This window comes from Oryctolagus cuniculus, chromosome 10 (genome assembly GCF_051225735.1).
Source record: "Oryctolagus cuniculus isolate XC-2025 breed Fujian yellow rabbit chromosome 10, ASM5122573v1, whole genome shotgun sequence".
Taxonomy (NCBI): domain Eukaryota; kingdom Metazoa; phylum Chordata; class Mammalia; order Lagomorpha; family Leporidae; genus Oryctolagus; species Oryctolagus cuniculus.
The window spans coordinates 60,470,388-60,491,761 of NC_142876.1; the positions used below are offsets into that span (position 1 = coordinate 60,470,388).

Genomic DNA, 21,374 nt, shown 5'->3' on the forward strand with positions numbered 1-21,374 from the left:
GAGAGGAGCCCCAGTTAAGGTGGTATCCTCCCCAGAAGATACGTTGAAGTCCTAACTCCCAGGACCTCAGAATGTGACCTTATTTGGAAACAGAGTCTTTGAAGCTGTAATGAGTGAAAATGAGGTCACACTGGAAGGGACGTCTCTTAATGCATTAGGGCTGACATCCTCATAAAAAGACAACCACGTGAAGACGGGCACACACAGGGAGCACTGTGACCACGGAGGCAGGCTAGAGGCAGCCAGGGATTGCTTGTCACACCAGGAGCTTAGAGAAAGGCGTGGAACAGTCTCCTTAGGCCTTCGAGAGAGTATGGCCTTGCTGATACCTGGATTTCAAACTTTGAGCCTCCAGCACTGGGAGAGTCAAGGCCTGCTACTTTGTAGGGCACCCTAGGAAATGAGTGCAGATGGAATGGATGCACACGCTTGTCTCTGGAGCCTGCTAAGTCGTGCACAGGTGACACACATATTTTGGGGTCTGGAATAAGTGGGAATTGATGCGAACCTAGCCAATTCCTTCCTATGTTTCCTCAGCATTATGATAGAAATAACATCTACACAGGATTATTAAGGGTATCGATTAGTACATACATGAAAGTTATGAGGCACAAAGTAGGCTCTCAAGAAATATTGTTTTTTAAACATATGATGGCCCATATTAATGGCCCATTAATATTATTTGATGTGCTCATGAAAATAAATAACTTTTTTCTTCAATGATTTCAATGATTATGAAAAAAAATCTATTTTAGAATTCAAACTTTCAGTGACCTAGATGTTACGTGTAATATTTTTGCAGTAATTATAAACAAAGAATTATTCACAATTAGTGGGATACAGATAATTCCTTCATTTACATGCACTACAGTTCTTGTTCAGTCATAAAAACTCCAGTTCCCTAACTAGATAAAGAACCCTCGAGGCTGGCTTTCCAGTACAATGAGTTAACTGCTGACAGACAGGATTGCTGGGTTCCGACCCAGCATCCTACTAAGGAGCCTAGGAAGGCAGTGGAAGGTGGTCCAAGCACCAGGTCCCTGCCATCCATGTGGGAAATCTGGATGCATTTCTAGGCTCCAGGCCTTTGGCCTGGCCCAGCCCTGGGTGTTTTGGCCATTTGATGAGTAATCTAGCAGATGGAAATGCTCTCTCCCCATCCCACTCCCCATTTTCTCTCTCTCTCTCTCTGTCACTCTGCCTTTCCAATAAAGAAAAATAATTTTTTAAAAAGAATACTAAGGTAAGAACCACAGAAGGTGTGTGATAGATAGAAATCCCCAAGCAAACACCAAGTTTTTTCATCTATTATATACTTTGAATGGAAAAAAAAATTTTTGAGAAATAGTAAGATGATTTTCATTCCAAGAGTACTGAAATGTGAATTATCCAAACTGGCGATACTGTTTCAAAGTCTGGGTTATCTATCAGTCTTATTAAAGGGGATAAAACCTGTGGTTCAGGGTGGGGGAATGATATATTACTTATGTGATTATCCCCTGAGATTCCATTAAAAAGATACTCAAGAAATAAAAAGAGTATAAATAGAAAGCAAAGGGTGATTAAGGGGAGAGGAATGGGCCTTTAAGTGACCTAAGTCTTTCAACAAATTTCTGGAAGACAGGGGAGTCATTTGAGCTAACGATTAAGATGCTCACATCCCACATCAAAATAACTGGGTTTGATACGCTGCTCTGGATCCTGACTCCAGCTTCCTCCTAATGCAGACCTGGGGAGGCAGTAGTTGATGGCTCAATTACCTGGGGTCCCTGCCACGCATGTGGATGATCCGGATCGCATTTGAGGCTCTTGACCCTGGTCCCGAACAAGCCCCAGCTGTTGTGGGCATTTGAGGAATGAATCAGCAGATAGGAGATCTCTCTCTGCCTCTCAAATAAATAAAATGTTTTAACTTGCCTGGAAAGCAAAAAAAGTAAACGGTAACTAGAGAAACCCGAGGAGGTGAAGGAGTTAAAAGCATACAACTTTGGCATGTTGACTACTTTGAGTTACAGGCACTTTTAAAACAGCAGATGTGAGATCACTCTGACCTTCCTTCTGTCTCTTCAAAGCAGATGAAATCCTCATGTGCAAGGTGTCCTCCCTACACCAGAAGGAAAACATCACTCTTATCAGCAAAGATAAGAAGTTGAGGCTCAGGAGAATCCGTCCAAACAAACCTTGTTAAACCAACCCTTATCCTCCCGGTTGCATCTCCACCCAATTAAGTACCCGAGCTCAAGCCTCTGCCTCGTCACTTTTACGATTCACTACTCTTGGCTTCATTCAGCAAACGTAAGTGTTCATCGCTTCCCAGCCTTTTGGCGAAGATCAAGTGAAGTGTTCATCTCCAACTGCATCTTGGGGTGTTCCTTTCCTTATGAAGACTCCGGTGCCACACAAACTTGTATGAAGTAGATTTGTAAGTTGTCTTTCTGTGGATCTGTTATGTCAATTTAACCCTCGGGCTCAGCCGAAACGCCTTAAAGGCGTGGAGGTAAGATTTAGTTTCCTCTACAAAGGGAATTCTAGCCTGGAGGATGTGTGAAGAAACCATAGTTAAGAAGGAAACCTAAAAGAAAAATAAGAAATGAAGGAGAAGGGAGGGTAGGAAGTATCTTACATGTTCTTAAATCTGTGTATATGAAGTACATGAAATCTGTCCCCCTTATGTAAATAAATAAATAGGAGGGTTAGGAAGCGCAATAGCTTGCAAGGGCTCAGAAAGTTCACTTCCCATGTATCTTTTCTTAGCAACTTACTTGGCCATGTGCCTCAGCAAAACAAAGGAGTAAACCAGGGAATGGACGCTATGATCCAGGAAATAGTGGTTTCCAATGAGGTGAGTAATTACGGGAAGTCCCTGGGTGGCAGCTGTCAACAGACCCAGACAGCAAGCAACAAAGGGCTTAGGAGGAAGTTATCCTGGGGAAAAAAAAAAAAAGAAAAGAGAATGAGTCTTTTAGAAAATCTTATACTAACTTTGAGATATTAGAATAATATAAAGATAACAAGGATCCAAAAGTAAAATGAAGAGAAAGAGCAGCAGGCATTTGGCCCAGCAGTTGAGATGTTGGTTAGGGTGCCTGTGCTGCAATTGGAGTTCCTGGGTTTGATTCCTGGCCCTGACTCCTGATTCTAGCGTCCTGCACCCTGGAAGGCAACAAGTACTTGGGTCCCTGCCATCCATGTGGGAGGACTAGATTTGAGTCTCCAGCTCCTGACCTTGGCTCTGGACCCAACCCACTGTGGGCATCTGGGGAGTCAGCCAATGGATGGGCACTCTCTGTGCTTCTGTCTCTTGAATAAATGATGGATGGAAGGAAGGAAGGAAGGAAGGAAGGAAGGAAGGAAGGAAGGAAGGAAGGAAGGAAGGGAGGAAGGAAGGGAGGAAGTAGGGGAGGAGCAGAATAAGGAAGGAAGGGAGGGGATTAAAAGTTACCTTATTAGGACAACTGGGCTGTAAACAACAGAAAAAAGAACTCAGTTTGGCTCCTAGAATAAGACATTTCTGATCTGAAGTACCAAGGGCTCTCTTTAGGCCAAGGAGGCTGCAGTTGACCCATTAATTCAGTAGTTCTGATTCTTCACCAAGCACGTGGTTTCTTTTCATCTTTCTCTCTCCCACCTCACTCATCCCAAGTCTGCCCCCCTCACACCGCTATTTCAGGGTTCACATCCAACATAACAGACTCCCAAGGAAGGCACTGTCTCTCTTGCAGAGAAGAAAAATTTCCAGAAGCCCTCAGCAGACACACCTTCTTGTCCACCGGCTAAAAGTATGTCATTTGCACAATCTAAACAATTGCTAGAAAAGAGAACAGAATCACTGCAGAAATTGATTGCCCCCCAACACCCACTCTCCTCTTTCTATTCTGTAGTAGAACTCTCTGAATTGTATCTGGATGCATAACCACCAAGCTAGAAGCTACCTTTCCCAGCCTCTCTTGAAGCTAGCTATAGTCATGTAAATAGGTTCTGGCCAATAGGACATGGTAGAAATGATGTGAGCAATTTGAGGATTTTATTTCTTTAAATGAAGTTTTATGTTCTTCACTACTTCCTTTCCTCCCTTCTGCATCATATGAGGGCTTGGTGGGAGTGAACCAGCCTCAAATATTAAGACCAGGGCAACCCCAAAGAGATGACAGAGTCACGGAGAGAAGGAGCCTGAGGCCTAGGACATGCACATGCAACTGTGCTGCTCTGTCTCCGTAGATTGTCTGCTAACTTGAAATTCTGCATCACAGGGAAATCAGATTTGGTCTATTTATTCTGATCAGTATTAAGTCAGCCAAAGTAATATCCTAATATCTGCAATGGCTCTCAGAGTATGATCCCATCCTGGCAGCACCAATACTGGCAGGTTTTCGGAAATGCAAATTCTTCGTACTCATCCTAGACCACTGAGTCAGTGTCTGTGGGTATAGCCTAGACATCTGTGGTTTTGTTGCTTTAATTTGAAATTGAAAAATTATGATTAATTTTTATTTGTTTGAGAGGCAGGGAAATGGAGAGAGCTCCCATCCATTAATGCACAATGCCATCCCAAATGCCCACAATGGGCAAGGTTAAGCCATGGGCAAAGCTAAGATCCAGGAACAGTCTCACACAGGGTACCAGGAAGCCAATTACTTGACCATCACCACTGCTTCCCAGAGTTTATATTATTGGGAAGCTGAAGTCAAGAGCCTGTGCTGGGAATCAAGCCCAGGTACTCTGATGTGGAACACAGGCGTCTTAACTGCTAGGCTCAACACCCATCCTGCAATCTTTCTCTATTTTTTGTTTCACTTGTTTTTGGAAAGACAGAAAGAAAGAAACTGAAGAAAGTTCCCACTCTGGTTGATTCCTTAAAAACTTTCCAAGATTGGGGCTGGGCCAGGGCCTAAGTCAGGAACTAGGAGCCCAGTTAAGGTCTCCCATGTATGTATGCAGCAGGAACCAACTACATGAGCCATCACCACTCCCTCCATGGTTCTGCCTTAGGAGGAAGCTGGAGTCAGGAGTCAGACGCAGGATTTGCACCTAGGTACTCGGATATGGGACGTGTGTATCTTACACCCCAGGCTAAATACCCACCCTGTCATCTATATTTTTAACAAGCCATCAGGGTCATTTTCATGCATATTCAAGTTTGAGAAACATTGATTCACCCATGCTGGATACCTTTCTCTGAAATGAAAAAATTGGGGATTGTGTTAGGTTCTGTTAGTGAGGTTGGAAAGATGCTGAGAAGGCAAGCAAGAGCATCTGCCACTGTTATAATCCAAGAAGCACAGTTCATTGATGTCTAACTTCTAGAATAAACCTAAAGATGAGTTTATAGTCTCAGAATAGAATTTAAAGGCCATGATCTTTGATAAAAAGTACAGTTATGAGAATTTAAAGGCCATGGTCCTTGATAATATGAAAGTACAGCTTACAGACCAAGTAATGGAAATCAAGAGAAGTGAGGAGCAGGAGGAGATGTTGGTCAAAGGAAACTGTAGTGGTGAAAAAAATGTCTTTTTCCTCTTTAGAGGTTTAATAATTGAGACTTCGGTAAAAACTAATCAGGCTGATTAGCAGAAGAAAAGACATGTTTTCTTTCTCACAATACAAGTTTACTGCGCACAAGGGCATTACAGGAAAATGAGAACTCAATATCCCAATGAAATGTAGACGCTTCAATACCCTCTTTATGTGGAAGCGAGAAGTGGAGGATGTGCACAACTTCAGAAGAAGAGTAAATGACTCTTAGGGGAGATAAAAGGGCCTGAGGAACAGACTACAGCCTGGAACAGGGTTTGTCTTGGCTCTGGGGGTGGTGTTGACTAGTTGCTAGGCATCGGCCTCCCCCACTGATGAGGTGTCTGAGGAAGGGATTCCCAACTATTCACAAGCAGAGATATCCTGCACAATTCAGCCTTTGGGAGTGGGAGAATTTCAGAGAAGACCTGCCCTGCATTTGCTGCGCCAAAGGTGCTCTCAGTTTGAAGTCCAAAGAGGCATATTTTGGGGTATCATTAGCTGAGCCTCAAAAGTACAAAGTTTCAGTTGGATGAGAGGAATAGGCTTCTGAGATAAACTGCATAGTATGGTGACTATCACTGAAAAGAAATTGCTAAGGGAGTAAATTACAAATGTTCTCACTATAAAGCATGATGTTAATTAGCTTGACATAGTCATTCCACATTGTATACATACATCACATTATACCCCATAAGTATATACAATTATAATTTGTCAATCAAAAATAAATTTTAGGGCTGGTGTTGTGGCATAGCAGGTTAGATCTCTGCCAATGATGTTGGCATCCCATATGGGTGCTGGTTCAAGATCTGGTTGCTCCACTTCCAATCCAGCTCCTTGCTAATGCACCTGGGAGAGCAGCAGAAGATGACCCAGGTTCTTGGGCCCCTGTGCCCACATGGGAGACCCAGAATAAACTCCAGGCTCCTGGCATCAGTGTGGCTTAGCCCTGGCCATTGCAGCCATTTGGAGAGTGAACCAGTAGATGGAGGATCTCTCTCTCTCTCTCTCTCTAACTCTGTCAAGTAAGAAAATTTAAAAAATAAATAAATTGAAATAAATTTTAAAAAGAGAAGTGAAACAAAATGAGGAGAAGAAAATGTCAATAGTTGACATAACAAGAAAGGAAGCTGTTAATTGAAAATTATAAGTGCAACATAAGAGGAACTCAAGAATATAATTCTGCTGGGACAAGGAGCTGGGTACAAGTGAACTAAATCTTCATAGTAGAAAGTAGTAGGATGTCAGTAGATAATTCCTGAAAATACTGTATCAAAACATGGTGGTAGCACATTATATAAAGATATATCTTTATATCAAAAGATAAAAGTAGACATGATTGGGGCTGGCGTTGTCGTGCAGCAGGTTAAGCCACTGCCTGCGACACCAGCATCCCATACTGGAGTGCCCATTTGAGTTCCAGCTGCTCTGCTTCTGATCCAGATCCCTGTTATGCATCTGGGAAAGCTACAGCAAATAGCTCAAGTGCTTGGACCCCTGCCACCCATGTGGGAGACCAAGTTGGAGTTCCAGGCTCCTGAATTTGGCTTGGTCCAGCCCCAGCTGTTACAGCTAATTGGGGAGTGAACCAACAAATAGATCTCCTTCCGTTTGTGACTCTCCCTCTTTCTTGGTTGCTTTCCCTTTCAAATAAATAAAATAAATCATATCTTAGAAAAAGTAGAAATGAATGACAGAGGGAGCAGTTGGCCTAGGGGTTTAGATGATTGCATCTCACATTAGATACTTGTAATTAAGTTTGAGACCTGACTCTAGCTCCTGACTCCAGCTCCCTGCAGTGTAGACCCTGGGAGGCAGTAGTAGTGGCTCAAGTAGCTGAATTCTTACCACTCATGGCAGTGACTTGGATTGTATTCCCAGCTCTCTGTCTCCCCCTCTCTGTTTCACTGCCTCTCTAACAAACAAACAAAAATTTAGGGGCTGGCACTGTGGCGCAGTAGGTTAATCCTCCGCCTGTGGTGCCGGCATCCCATATGGGCGCCAGTTCTAGTCCCGGCTGCCCCACTTCCAATCCAGCTCTCTGCTGTGGCCTGGGATAGCGGTAGAAGATGGCCCGAGTCCTTGGGCTCCTGCACCCACGTAGGAGACCTGGAAGAAGCTCCTGGCTCCTGGCTCCTGGCTCCTGGCTTCAGATTGTTGTAGCTCCGGTCATTGCAGCCATTTGGGGGAGTGAACCATCAGAAGGAAGACCTTTCTCTCTGTCTCTCCCTCTCACTGTCTGTAACTCTACCTTTCAAATAATTAAATAAAATCTGTAAAAAATTAAAAATTATTAAAATGCCTTAAAAGAATTTTCCATATTGGGATAGGGACTGTGGGATGGGAACTGTTTTCATTATTGGCCCTTTTCTATGTATATATATATTTTAACCTAGAGCATGTATTCCTTTGATGAACCATTCTAAAAGTATGTTATCAAGGGCAGGCATTTGGCACAGTGACTAAGACACTGCTTGGGACACCCACGTCTCATATCTGGGTGCATGGGCTGAGTCCCAGCTCTGGGCCCAATTCCAGTCTCCTGTTAATGCTCACCCTGGGCGGTGGCAGTGCTGGCTCAAGTAGTTGGGTCCCTGCCAGCCACACAGGAGACCTGAATTGAGTTCTGGGCTCCTGGCTTTGGTCTGGCACCGGCCCAGTGGTTGAGGGCATTTCGGGAATGAACCAGGGAATGGGAGCTCTCTGTATAGCTTTCTCTGCCTTGAATATAAATGAAGAAATGTGGAAAATGAAAGTTCTGCTCTCAGAAGGGCAATATGCACAGTAGGACACAGCCTTCCTCATTTCTTTGATTTTTTTTTAAAGATTTATTTATTTACTTGAAAGAAAGAGTTACACAGAGAGAGGAGAGGCAGAGAGAGAGAGAGAGAGAGGTCTTCCATCTGCTTGTTCACTCCCCAATTGACCGCAACGCCTGGAGCTGCCCTGATCCAAAGCCAGGAGCCAGGAGCTTCTTCCGGGTTTCCCACATGGGTGCAGGGGCCCAAGGACTTGGGCCATCTTCCACTGTTTTCCCAGGCCATAGCAGAGAGCTGGATTGGAAGTGGGGCAGCTGGGACTAGAACCGGTGCCCATATGGGATGCTGCCACTGCAAGCAGCGGCTTTACCCACTATGCCACCATGCCGCCCTGTGCTCCTTTCTTTGTAAGGCTCCCCTTTGTCCAGGGAGTATGGCAAGTTTGCAGAGCCTCAGCCACACCTGTCTCATGCCACGGCTTTGAACATGGTTTTATAGTGATTTAGAATTTATCTTTTTCAAAATGTCTAGTTCATAAAGTTAATCTTATGACACAGGTGAAGAAAATATTAATATTTCCGTTTTAAAAGTTATGAAGCAAAGAAGTAATTTGATTTGTTCATAGTTGGATAGCTACTAAGTACAGGAGAAAAATCATGATCAAACCCAGGCTTCTGAGTCTAGCCCAGTGTTTATTTCAGCATACCACTAGATTTGAAGAAGCTATTACTGGAACCCTCTTCCCCTCCAAAAGCAAGGTGTATAATGGTGCCTTACTGTATAACAGAGTATACTATGAGCCCTTCAACTTCAATTGCAGTGGGATCCAGGGTCTTGAATGCTTCTTGGGGTGCCTTCATCAAAATGTCCCTGCACTATCTTGGGGCTCCAGTGGGATACAGAAAAACTACCCCATGTTATCCCAATCCCAAACCAGTTCAACTGTCTCCATTCCCAGTCATAGTTACTTGGTGTTTAAAGCAGAAAGCTTAATAGCAGCTCTGAGTACAGAGGAAATCACACAGTGACAGTATGAGAAGAAGAAACATCCCAGCTAAATTTAAAGACAAAGACATGGGGGCAGGTGTGATGGTGAAGCAGATTAAGCCACCACTCAGGACACTCATATACCATGTCTGAGTGCCTGGGTTCAAGTGCCAACTTTACTTCATATACCTGGCTTCCTACTAATATTCACCCTGGGAGGCAACAGATGAAGGTTCAAATCCTTGGGTTCTTACCACCCACATGGAAGACTGAAATGGAGTAGACATTTTTGGAGTAAACCAGCAGACGAAAGGATCTCTCCTTAAATAAATAAAAATAAATTTTTTAAAAAAGATATAGGCATGATTTAATTGATTGTCTTAACAACATGCTAACTACTGTTGTACCTGGACAAGTGCTTTGGGAACAATGATTGTCAAAATACTATCAGGGGCCAGCACTGTGGTGTAGCAGGTTAAGCCTCCACCTGTGATGCCAGCATCCCATAAGAGCACCAGTTTGATTTGTCCACTTCCAATCCAGTTCTGGGGGTCTCTGCACTCGTGTAGGTGACCTGAGGGGAATTCTAGGCTCCTGGCTTCGTCCTGGCCAAGCCACCACCATTGCTGCCACTGGGGGAGTAAACCAACAGATGGAAGCACACACTCTCTCTCAAATTCTGCCTTTCAAACAAAAATTTTTAAAGATTTATTTATGTGAGAGGGAGAGACAGACAGAAAGGTCTTCCATCTTTTGGTTCACTCCCCAAATGGCTGCAATGGCTGAAGCTGGGCTGATCCAAAGCCAAGAGCCAGGAGCTTCTTCCGGGTCTCCCACATGGGTGCAGGGGCCCAAGGACTTGGGCCATCTTCTACTACTTTCCCAGCCATAGCAGAGAGCTGGATCAGAAGAGGAGCAGCCGGGACTTGAACCAGTGCCCATATACACCACAGCACCAGCCCCTTCAAATAAATTTTTTAAAAATCTTAAAAAATTATCAGTTTCCATGATGTGGATATTCACCTGCCTGATGGGAACTGAGGGGCTCAGGAGGATTCTCTGGGTGAAAACACCTCTTACCCATTAAAGCTCTGTGCTCTGCATCTGAATGGGAAAACAGGGCCGCTCCAAACAAAAGGGGATAGCTGCAAGACGACACCAGACTGCTCTGAGCTCATTCCTATTCCCTGGCCATGCCTCCTAAACTGCCTAAAGGATTATGCCAATGACTAGTCAGACACGCTGTCCTATCTGATCTGACCGTGCACAAAGGCCCCATGAGCAGGCTCTATGTAAAAAAACAAAACTAAACAACCAAATAGGGCCAATAATAAAAACCAAGAGTTTAACCTGAACCTAGGATAGAGAAGAACTCAATCTTAAGACAATTTATTTAATTCAGTTAAACACCAGTGGAGTATGACATAGATGTAGCTTGATCAAAAAGGCTATCATGTAGGGGCACCTTACTCTTTCCTCCTAGCGTGTATTAAATTGCTGCATCAGTTAAACCCCCATGGTAACGGCTATTCTTTTTGCTGCAATTAAACACAGTGATAAACATCCTGAAATCCATGGGCTGTGTGTGTGCACCCCCAGCTCCCAAAGGCCCACTTTAATCTTAAATGTCAACTTTCAGTTCAGCCAACACACAGGGCTTTATGATTCCTCACAGCACAACTCAGATGTGTGAATCAGTGGGAGTTCATGTCCTCTGTGATTGTTCATTTGGAAACATACCTGCCCCTCTTCACTGCCCAGGTAGCAGGTGAAAGACTCGATTTAATCCCTTTAGAATATTGCCATTTTTTCCTATTTATATAGGCTTGCTTCAGGGTAAACATGTGGTCTGTACAACGTTCGGCTGCTCACTGAGGCGGATGTAGATCTTTATCTAGTATCCCTCAAATTTAGTCTCATCCTCCTCTTCCTTGACTGGGGAGAAAAGACAGGATTTACTACATCCTTGTGATGCTGGGAGATTAAAGGGTGCTTACATGGTGACGTTCTTGGGCCTTGTCCGCTATGAGAGGCGGTAGCCACGTTTGCCCGGCTGCTGCTGGAATCACTTATGTCTTGGTCGGTGCCCAGTGGATCTCTTGCAAGCAGCAGCTCTTTGCAAGCTTGTGCCACATCCCCAACCCAGACCCTCACCAGAGGGTCCGGCCACGCCCATGCTGTCAAGTCCTGTCAGTCTTGCCATCCCTGGTTCTCAAGCCAACCATGTCTGGGTCTTCCACTATCACTGAGACCTACAGAAGCTTCCAGGCCTGATGACCCCTGTTGTAAATCAACAGTAGGTTGGAGGCCAGCGCCGCAGCTCACTAGGCTAATCCTCCGCCTTGCGGCGCCGGCACACCAGGTTCTAGTCCCAGTTGGGGCGCCGGATTCTGTCCCAGTTGCCCCTCTTCCAGGCCAGCTCTCTGCTGTGGCCCGGGAGTGCAGTGGAGGATGGCCCAAATGCTTGGGCCCTGCACCCCATGGGAGACCAGGAGAAGCACCTGGCTCCTGCCATCGGATCAGCGCGGTGCGCGGGCCCACAGTGCGCCGGCTGCAGCGGCCATTGGAGGGTGAACCAATGGCAAAGGAAGACGTTTCTCTCTGTCTCTCTCTCTCACTGTCCACTCTGCCTATCAAAAAATAAAAAAAAAAAATAAAAAAATAGAAAAAACAGTAGGTTGGGAGATGGTACTCCATTCTCCTCTGCCTTGAGAAATTCAGATATCTAACCCTACCCATACCCATCCCTCCTTTCTTCCACCTGCCGTGACCTCAGGTGGAAGGGGAGCTTTGCCCTTCTCTTCCTAGCTGGAAGGACATTCTCTGGATAATATTCTCCTTTTTTTCCAGAGGTGCCTCTGCTCTCACCCCAGGGTAGGAAGGGTTCAGGAAACAGAAACCAGCTTATCACAAAGAAACACAGGAATCTCTCAAAATAAAGGTTGTTATGTTATGTTACAAAAGGGAAAGAAGTCTCTGGGACAACAATGATTTGCCTCAGTTGGGCAAAGGCCAGGGCCTGGTGGAGGAGAGCAGCCTTCCCAGAAGCCTGCAGGGAACCAGGAGGCACCTTGGCCGATCGGTGCAAGCTCCGTGCTGCGTGAGGCGCCCCTGCCCTGGCCCTGGCCGGCAGAAGCAGTGAGGAGCGCTCCTTGTTAGGAGAGACACAGGCAGAAGGCTGTGGCCTCATTCTTCTCAGAGCTGTATCCCCACACCTGGCACTGGACGTGGCTTGTTAAGGACCCCCAGGGAACGCTGTATTGAGTGGAACGAACGAAATCTTCACTTCGCCAGTGACTCACACTCTGACCTTGTCAAGCTTCCTGCATAAGTCTCGTTTTTACCCTGTATAAGTACTGCTGATGGGCCAGTACGGTGGCGTAGTGAGTGGGTAAAGTCGTTGCCTGCAATGCTGGCATCCCATATGGGGACCAGTTTGAGTCCTGGCTGCTCCACTTCTGATCCAGCTCTCTGCTATGGCCTGGGAAAGCAGTAGAAGATGGGCCAAGTCCTTGGGCCCCTGCACCTGTGTGGGAGATGTGGAAGAAGCTCCTGGCTCCTGGCTTCAGATTGGTGCAGCTCCGGCCATTGCGGCCATTTGGGGAGTGAACCAGTGGATGGAAATCTGTCTCTCACTCTGCCTCTGCCTATCTGTAACTCTGCCTTTCAAATAAATAAACAAATAAGTCTTTAAAAAGAAATAAAGTATAGCTGATAGTAAATAAACCAACTTCTCAAGGTTTTTACATCCATACAAGAAAATAATACACTGCATGAACTTCATTCAATGACGTGAACTCAGAAAAAAGACGTGTAACTCTCAAATACACCGATACTAATAGGGCAGTGTCTAAAGCAGAATGCTAATTTTCTTCTTTTTAAAGATTTATTTTATTTATTTGAAAGACAGAGTTACAGAGAGAGGTAGAGATGGAGAGAGAGGTCTTCCATCCACTGGTTCATTCCCCAGATGGCCACAATGGCTGGAGCTGCACCAATCCGAAGCCAGGAGCCAAGAGCTTCTTTCCAGTCTCCCACGTGGGTGCAGGGGCCCAAGGACTTGGGCCATCCTCTACTGCTTTCCCAGGCCATAGCAGAGAGCTGGATCAGAAGAGGAGCAGCCAGGACTTGAACCAGCACCCATATGGAATGCTGGCACTTCAGGCCAGGGCTTTAACCCACTGTGCCACAGTGCCAGCCCCAGAATGCTAATTTTATCAGTGTTCTTTTATATAATAAAGTTGAAATAAAGAGTAATTTTTAGTAAAATTAATAAAACTACTTTTATGTTACAGGAGAAAAATTCTTCTTGGCCTGGCCCTTATGCAAGAAAATTCGCTAACTACTGTCCAAAGATGATCTCATCTACCACTGATTCCAAGGAATTATTATATAGAAATTTCCAACCGTGCAAAATTAGGTTGAGTCTTGATTTGAATTTGTGAAGTCTGAAATCTTTATGATACTGACCGCTTCCTTTCAGGAAGACAGTAGTTTCATTTGTTTATTTAAGTTATTGGTTTTTTTTTTCTATGAGTAGATGTTGGAATTTTCTTCAGATGATTCTGAAGAGTTTAATGAGATTTTTTCCTACTACAAATGAGACTTTTCTCTCAGTGGGCATTTCACCTGGTGGTTAAGATGCTCATGTCCCTAATCAGAGTGTCTGGACTCAATGCTCAGCTGTGTTTCCTAACTCCAGATTCGCACTCATGCAGGCCCCGGGAGGCAGCAGGAATGGCTCAAGAATTGAGTTCCTGCCACACGGGAGACCTGGATTGAATTCCCAGCTCTGGCTTCGGCCTGGCCCCATTGCAACCACTGAGGGCATTTTAGGAGTGAAGCAGTGGATGGGAGCTCTCTGTCTCGCAAATAAATACAATTCTTAAAAAAATTTTAGTGAGATGTTTTTCCTCCATCATCATTTCACTGTTTATAGAAGATATGCAGTGAAGATACTGATTTTTTAAATTTTGTTTTACAGCTACCATAGTAAAGATGGCAATAGTGGTGATCAAAATACAGTTTTATCTTATGGTATGGAGCAGTTGCCAATGGCAAGCACTCTGCTGTGTGTTTTACATGTGTCTCCCATCAAATCTATCAATTCATTTGCATTAATAATCCTACAAATTATTACCACTGTTATCCTAATATATAGATGAAAATTTTATGGCCGGCACCACGGCTCAATAGGCTAATCCTCTGCCTGCAGCACTGGCACACCGGGTTCTAGTCCCGGTTGGGGCGCCGGATTCTGTTCCAGTTGCCCCTCTTCCAGTCCAGCTCTCTGCTGTGGCCAGGGAGTGCAGTGGAGGATGGCCCAAGCGCTTGGGCCCTGCACCCGCATGGGAGACCAGGAGAAGCACCTGGCTCCTGGCTTCGGATCAGTGCGGTACACCGGCCGCAGTGTGCCGGCGGCAGCGGCCATTGGAGGGTGAACCAACGGTAAAGGAAGACCTTTCTCTCTGTCTCTCTCTCTCTGTCCACTCTGCCTGTCAAAAAAAGAAAGAAAATTTTAAACCTTGTGAGATTAAGTAATTTATCCAAAGTCACACAGCTGATTATTGTGCATTAATTAATTCTCTCAGATTTTCCAGATACAATGTTATATCATTTGTGCAAAATTATGTTGTTATCTCCTTTCAGTGGTTATGCCTCCTATTTTTATTCCATGCTACATTGAACTGCTTGTATTTATAGTACAATGTTAAATAACAATTCTCTCTCTTCGATATTCCTGAACCCTCTTACACTTGGTGGATATGAGTATGTGATGCTACAGCCAACTGCAATAATAATAATAATAATAATAATTCTTAACACTTACTATGCATGCAGGCAGTCTGAATCTGAAGTTGATCTCAATCACAGGACCAACACAAGGGCTGTCGTAGCCTGTTCTAGCACATGCCTTGCCACTATAGCCACATCCACACCCTGCAAATCTCCTTCACCTCCTCTCTCTCTCTTTTTTTTTAAGATTTTTATTTATTTATTTGAGAGGTAGACTTATAGACAGTGAGAGGGAGAGACAGAGAGAAAGGTCTTCCATTCACTGATTCACTCCCCAGATGGCTGCAATGGTCGGAGCCAGGAGCCAGGAGTTTCTTCCCAAGCACCTGGGCCATCTTCTACTGCTATCCCAGACCACAGCAGAGAGCTAGATGGGAAGAGGAGCAGCCAGGACTAGAACCGGCACCCATATGGGATGCTGGCTCTTCAGGCCAGGGCTTTAACCTGCTGTGCCACAGCACCAGCCCCATTACCTCCTCTCTTTAGTTTCCTGGCTTACTAGCCAGACTTCAGCTCTGAGTCTAGCTCCAAATGCATTAGCGATCCTGTTTGCTTTCAATATTATCTTGACCCCCGGGCCCCATTCAATGGAAGTAAATGGGTGACCCTGCTCTGTGTCATCGCTAGACCTCAGGACCCCATCCTACTCAAGTCCACAGTCCTCCTTTACCAACATATGAAATCTCTCCCAAGTTCCCTTTAAAATGTCTTTGACCACATAGAAATTAAGGAATTGTCAACATTTTTCTGTTAATTAAAAACCTATGGGGGGACGGTGTTGTGGCACAGTGGGTAAAGCTGCCACCTGCAGTACCAGCATCCTATATGGGCCCCAGTTTGAGTCCTGGCTGCTCAACTTCCAATTCATCTCTCTGCTATGACTGGGAAAGCAGTAGAAGATGGCCCAAGTCCTTGGGCCCCAACACCTGTGTGGGGAACCCAGAGGAAGTTCCTGGCTTGTGGCCATCTGGGGAGTGAACCAGTGTGAACCAGGGTAGGGGGAGAGATTTTCCACTTGCTGGTTCATTCTCCAAATTCCTGTAACTTCACTTACAGGCTAAGCCAGGTCAACCAGAAGCCTGGAACTCATTCTGAGTCTCCCGTGTGGCTAGCTAAGACCCAACTGCTGAGCCATCATCTGATACCTCCCAAGGTACACATTAGCAGGAAGTTGGCTCTGAAGTAGAGCTGAGACTCGAACCCAGGGACTCTGATATGGGATGTGGGGATCCCAATCCAAATGCCCATTGCAGTCTCTTTTAATTGAGTCAAGGGTGGAGAAGCTTTATTCCATCAAGGCCATCATTCGTGGGCCATACAAAATTATCAACTTAAAAATTAGCCTACTGTACATTTATTGAGTTTCCAGTTCTGCCTGTGATGCCTTGGCAGGGCCAGGCCAAATGATTTCAGGTCCAGCCCCTCGGCAGGACATCCCCAACCCTGATTTATCCTTAAAGTAATTATGATATAGTTGGATTAAAATCTATCATATTTGTGCGTGTTTCTTTTAAATTTATCTGAAAGGTAGAGTTAGAGAGAGGGAGAGGATGTCTTCCATCCACTGGTTCACTCCCCAAATGGCCACAGTGGCCAAAGCCGGGCCAATCCTAAGCCAGGAACCAGGAACCAGGAGCTTCTTCTGGGTCTCCCATGTGGGTTCAGGGGCCCAAACACTTGGACCATCTTCACTGCTTTTCCAGGCCACAGCAGAGAGCTGGATCTGGATCAGAAGAGGAGCAGCTAGGATATGAATCAACACCCATATAGGATGCCGGTACTGCTGGCAGAGGCTTAGCCTATTAAGCCACATTGCTGGCCCCAGTGGTTTTTATTTCCTTATTCTTATTCATTATTTCTTTTTTGTTTTCCTCTCCTTTTCTTCCCTCTTTGGTTTTAATTCAGTATTTACATGATTCTATTTTCTTCTTCTCAATGTCTTTGAATTTTTTCTAAATTATTTCCCTAGACTTTGCAATATACATTTATAACTAATAAGTCCACTTTCAAATAAGACTACACTGCTTCATGTTGGCTCAGTTATATTTCTAATTATTCCCCCATCCTTTATAACATCACTGTCATACATTTTACTTACCCAGAAGCTATGATGATTGAGTATACTATTGCTATTATTATTTTGAGCAGTTTTGTTAGATCAGTAAAAATAAAATATTTTGGGGTTCAGTGCTGTGGTGCAGAAATTTAGGCCTCTGCTTGCAGTGCCAGCAATCCATATAGGCACCTGGTCGAGTCTGGCTGCTCCACTTCCGGTCCAGCTCCCTGCTAATCCAACTGTGAAGGCGGCAGAGGATGGCCCAAGTAGTTGGGCCCATGCACCCATGTGGGAAACCTGGAAGAAGCTCCTGGCTCCTGGCTTCAGCCTGTCCCAGCCCTAGCTGTTGCAGCCATTTGGGGAGTGAATCAGCAGATGGAAGACTCTCTCTCTCCTCTCCCTGTATTTCTGCCTTTCAAATAAATAAATACAATCATAATGAAAAAAAGATTATATTTTTAAGATTTATTTTTATTTATTTGGAAGGCAGAGTGACACAGGGAGAGGGGAAAAACAGATCTTCCATCCCCTGGTTAACTCCCCAAATGGTTGTAACAGCCAGGGCTGGACCAGACTGAAGCCAGGAGCCAGGAATTCCATCTGGGTCTTCCACGTGAATGGCAGGGGACCAAGCCCTTGGACCAGCTTCTGCTGCTTTCCCAACTGCATTAGCAGGGAGCTTGATTGAAAGCAGAGCAGCTGGGCCTCCAGTATGGGATGCCACATCACAGGCAGCAGCCCAACCCATTGCACCACACGCCAGCCCTGAACAGCTTTGAACATTTCTTGAGAGGCAGATTTACCAGAGATAAAGTTACTCAATTTTTGTTTATCTGAAAAAAGCTTTATTTTGCTGGATACAGAATTCTTGGTTGCTGGTTTTTCTTTCAATACTTTAAATATTTTCCTGCCCTCTGATCTTCCTTGCATGGCTTCTGAAGAGAAAGTCAATGAAGTTCTGTTCCTTGTTGCTCTATGAGATGATTTTCCCCCTTCTGACTCCTTTCCAATTTTCTTCTTGTCTCTGATTTTATGCAGGATGAACATTACATACCTGGGTGTATAATTTTTTCTATTCATCCTGAATGGTATGTATTCTCCGAACCTTAGATCTGATGTTTGGTGTGGCCTACTCATTTTGGGGAATTCTTAGCCATCATTACTTGGAAAATTATTTCTACTCCTTTTATCTTTATATTCCTGCAAGTATTCCAATTATACATATGTTACATTGTTTGTTGCTATCTAGTTCTTGAATATTTCTCCTATTTTTAACAGTACACTTTCCTCTTTATTTTTTCAGTTTGGGAAGTTTCTGTTGACACATCTTTAAGTGCATTGATTCTTTTTTTACTATTTCCAGTCTCCTGATGAGCCCATCAAAATCATTCCTCCTTCTTGACACAGTGGTTTTGATTCCCCATTTTCTTTCTTAGAATTTCTTTCTCCTTATTATCTATCTGTTCTTGCATGTTGTCCACTTTTTGCCTTCATTTTTCTTACTATGTTATTGATAGTTATTTTAAGTTCCCAGCCTGATAATTCTAAATTTATGGATTTTTAGAATTTAGAATTTTAATCTATATTTTAAAAAATTAAAAGAGGGTGGACATTGTGGCACACTAGGTTAAGCTGCCAATTGGAATGCCCACATCCCATATCAGAGCACCGGTTCAAGTCCCAGTTACTCCACTTCCAATCCAGCTTCCTGCTAATGCATACCCTAGGAAGCAGCAGATGACAGCTCAAATATTTGGGCCTCTGTCACTCATATGGGAGAACTGGATGGAGTTCCTGACTCTTGGCTTCGGCCTGCCCCAGTTTCAACTATTATGACATTTGAGAAGTGAAAATAAAATGTGTTCCAATAAGCTGGGTAGAAGAGGTTGTTTGTATTGACAGAAAAGGATTGAAGAAAGTAGAAGCAAAGGAAAAAGCATATTGGTTCTTTCAAAGTTGCTTTTCTCATGAGGAAAGGGAGAGGGATTAAAAAAAAAAAAAGGAAAATAGTTGATTGGTTAACTTTACTTATTTTTGGTAAGTATTAAAGCAGAGGGAACTTCTCTAGCACATCAATTGAAATTGGCCTGATGGGAAATCTGGCTGTGACTTCTCTTATCTTGATTTCTTGGAAGGTTCAGTGTCTTAGAACTTTAGCGTGGGTGACTCCATTTTGGTTTTTCATCTGGTCTTCTAGGGTCTAGTGCAGAAACCTAGTCCAAAACCATAGCTTCCTATAATTTTCACTTAACGCTATTCAGCCAAAGGCTGTATTTCTTGAATCCTTTGTAGTTGGGTTTAACCATATGATATGTTTCGAGTTAATGAGCTGTAAGAAGAACTGGATGGGTGTTATGTCACAGTGGGTTGAGCTACCAGTTAGGGCACCTATGTCCCATACAAGAATGCCTAGTCCAAGTACAGGTACTTTGAGCTTCACAATCCAGGTTCTTGCTCACATGCCTGGGAAGCAGTGGACGATGGTCAGAGTTCCTGGGTTCCTGCCACTCAAGTCAGAGACCTCGATGGAGTTCCTGGTTTCTGGCTTCATCCTGGCCTCAATGTTGTGAACATTTGGGAGGAGAGAACCAGTGGAAGAAAGATTTCTCTCTCTCTCTCTCTCTGACACTTTCTTTTTCTTTTAATGAACTTTTTAAAGATTTATTTATTTATTTGAAAGTCAGAGTTACATAAAGAGAGAAAGAGAGGCAGGGAGAGGTCTTCCATCTGCTGGTTCACTCCACAGTTGGCTGCAACGGCCAGAGCTGCGCTGATCTGAAGCCAAGAGCCAAGAGCTTCGTATGGATCTTTCCATGTAGGGGCAGGGGCCCAAGGACTTGAGCCATCTTCTACTGCTTTCCCAGGCCCAAGCAGAGAGCTGGATCTGAAGTGGAGCAGCTGGGACTTGAATCAGCAACCATATAGGATACTGGCACTGTAGGCGGCAGCTTTACCCACCATGCCACAGAGCCAGCCCCCTGGACACACTTTCAGATAAAATACATCAGTATTTAAAAAAAGAAAAATAAGGCTGGTGCTGCGGCTCACTAGGCTAATCTTCCGCCTTGCGGCGCCAGCACACCGGGTTCTAGTCCCGGTTGGGGCGCCGGATTCTGTCCCGGTTGCCCCTCTTCCAGTCCAGCTCTCTGCTGTGGCCAGGGAGTGCAGTGGAGGATGGCCCAAGTGCTTGGGCCCTGCACCCGCATGGGAGACCAGGAGAAGCACCTGGCTCCTGGCTTCGGATCAGTGCAGTGCGCCGGCCGCAGCGCACTGGCCGCAGCGGCCATTGGAGGGTGAACCAACAGTAAAGGAAGACCTTTCTCTCTGACTCTCTCTCTCACTGTCCACTCTGCCTGTCAAAAATAAAATAAATAAATAAAAATATTTATAAAAAGAAAAATAAATCATATATAACCTGATGTTGCATAACAATGAAGTACCTTCTGAGAAATGCACCGTTAGGCGATTTTGTTGTTGAGTGACCATCAGAGTAGTGTTCTTACACAAACTATGACAGCTACAACATCACTAGGCAGTATAACCCTACGGGGACCATTGGCATATATGTGGTCTATCACTGGCTGAAAAGCCACTGTGGCACATGACTGTGTATCATATATTCTTAGACTGCTGAAATAAATAAACATGTCTCTTGTTCCTTTCTCCTCTCCAGGACCAAGGGACTGAGAGCTGAAGCAGTTGTCGTAGATGACAGGAGAGCAGCTCTAGTAGAACAACAAAGTAGAAGTCTGAGTGCCCCATACGGCAGAGCTGCCCTGTCAGCCCTGAAGTTTTACTTTCAGACTGGACACAGAGAGAAATAAAATTCTTTCATGTTTAGTTGAGTCTTTCTTAGAGCAAGTTGAATTGCAACCTGATTAGTGCAGGTTTCTGACCAAGTACATATCTCATTTGATTGTAACTATTTCTCTTAATTTGGATTTTTTTCATGATAACTGATCAGCAATAATATCAGCAAATAACAACATGCAGTAAATCTGTCTGTAACCGAAGGCCTGGAAGTTCAGCCAGGCCTTGTAGGATGTAGAACAGGAAAAAGCCATTAGTAAATGAGGTTACTCTCATCTTCATTCCTCCAACCTAGATTTCTCCACTCTGAGATTGCGAAATACATTTGGTCCCCATTTCCTGGTATATAATTCCTAAAACCCTTGGAATCTGCAAAATGATAAGTGTCTTTTCTATACTAGGGGTTGAACCAATAGCTGGGGGCTCCCAGAGGCCTCAGGATGCATGGTTGC

General features: G+C 44.5%; 1 protein-coding gene across 1 annotated transcript in view; it reads right to left on the reverse strand.

Moving 5' to 3' along the window:
* Positions 1-21,374, reverse strand: part of LOC138844047 (uncharacterized) — a 69,093-nt gene that overhangs the window by 13,579 nt on the left and 34,140 nt on the right. The window contains exon 4 of the mRNA XM_089304910.1: positions 1,761-1,917. Within this exon, the coding sequence (XP_089161036.1) occupies positions 1,761-1,917 (157 nt within the window). The remainder of the gene's footprint in view (positions 1-1,760; positions 1,918-21,374) is intronic.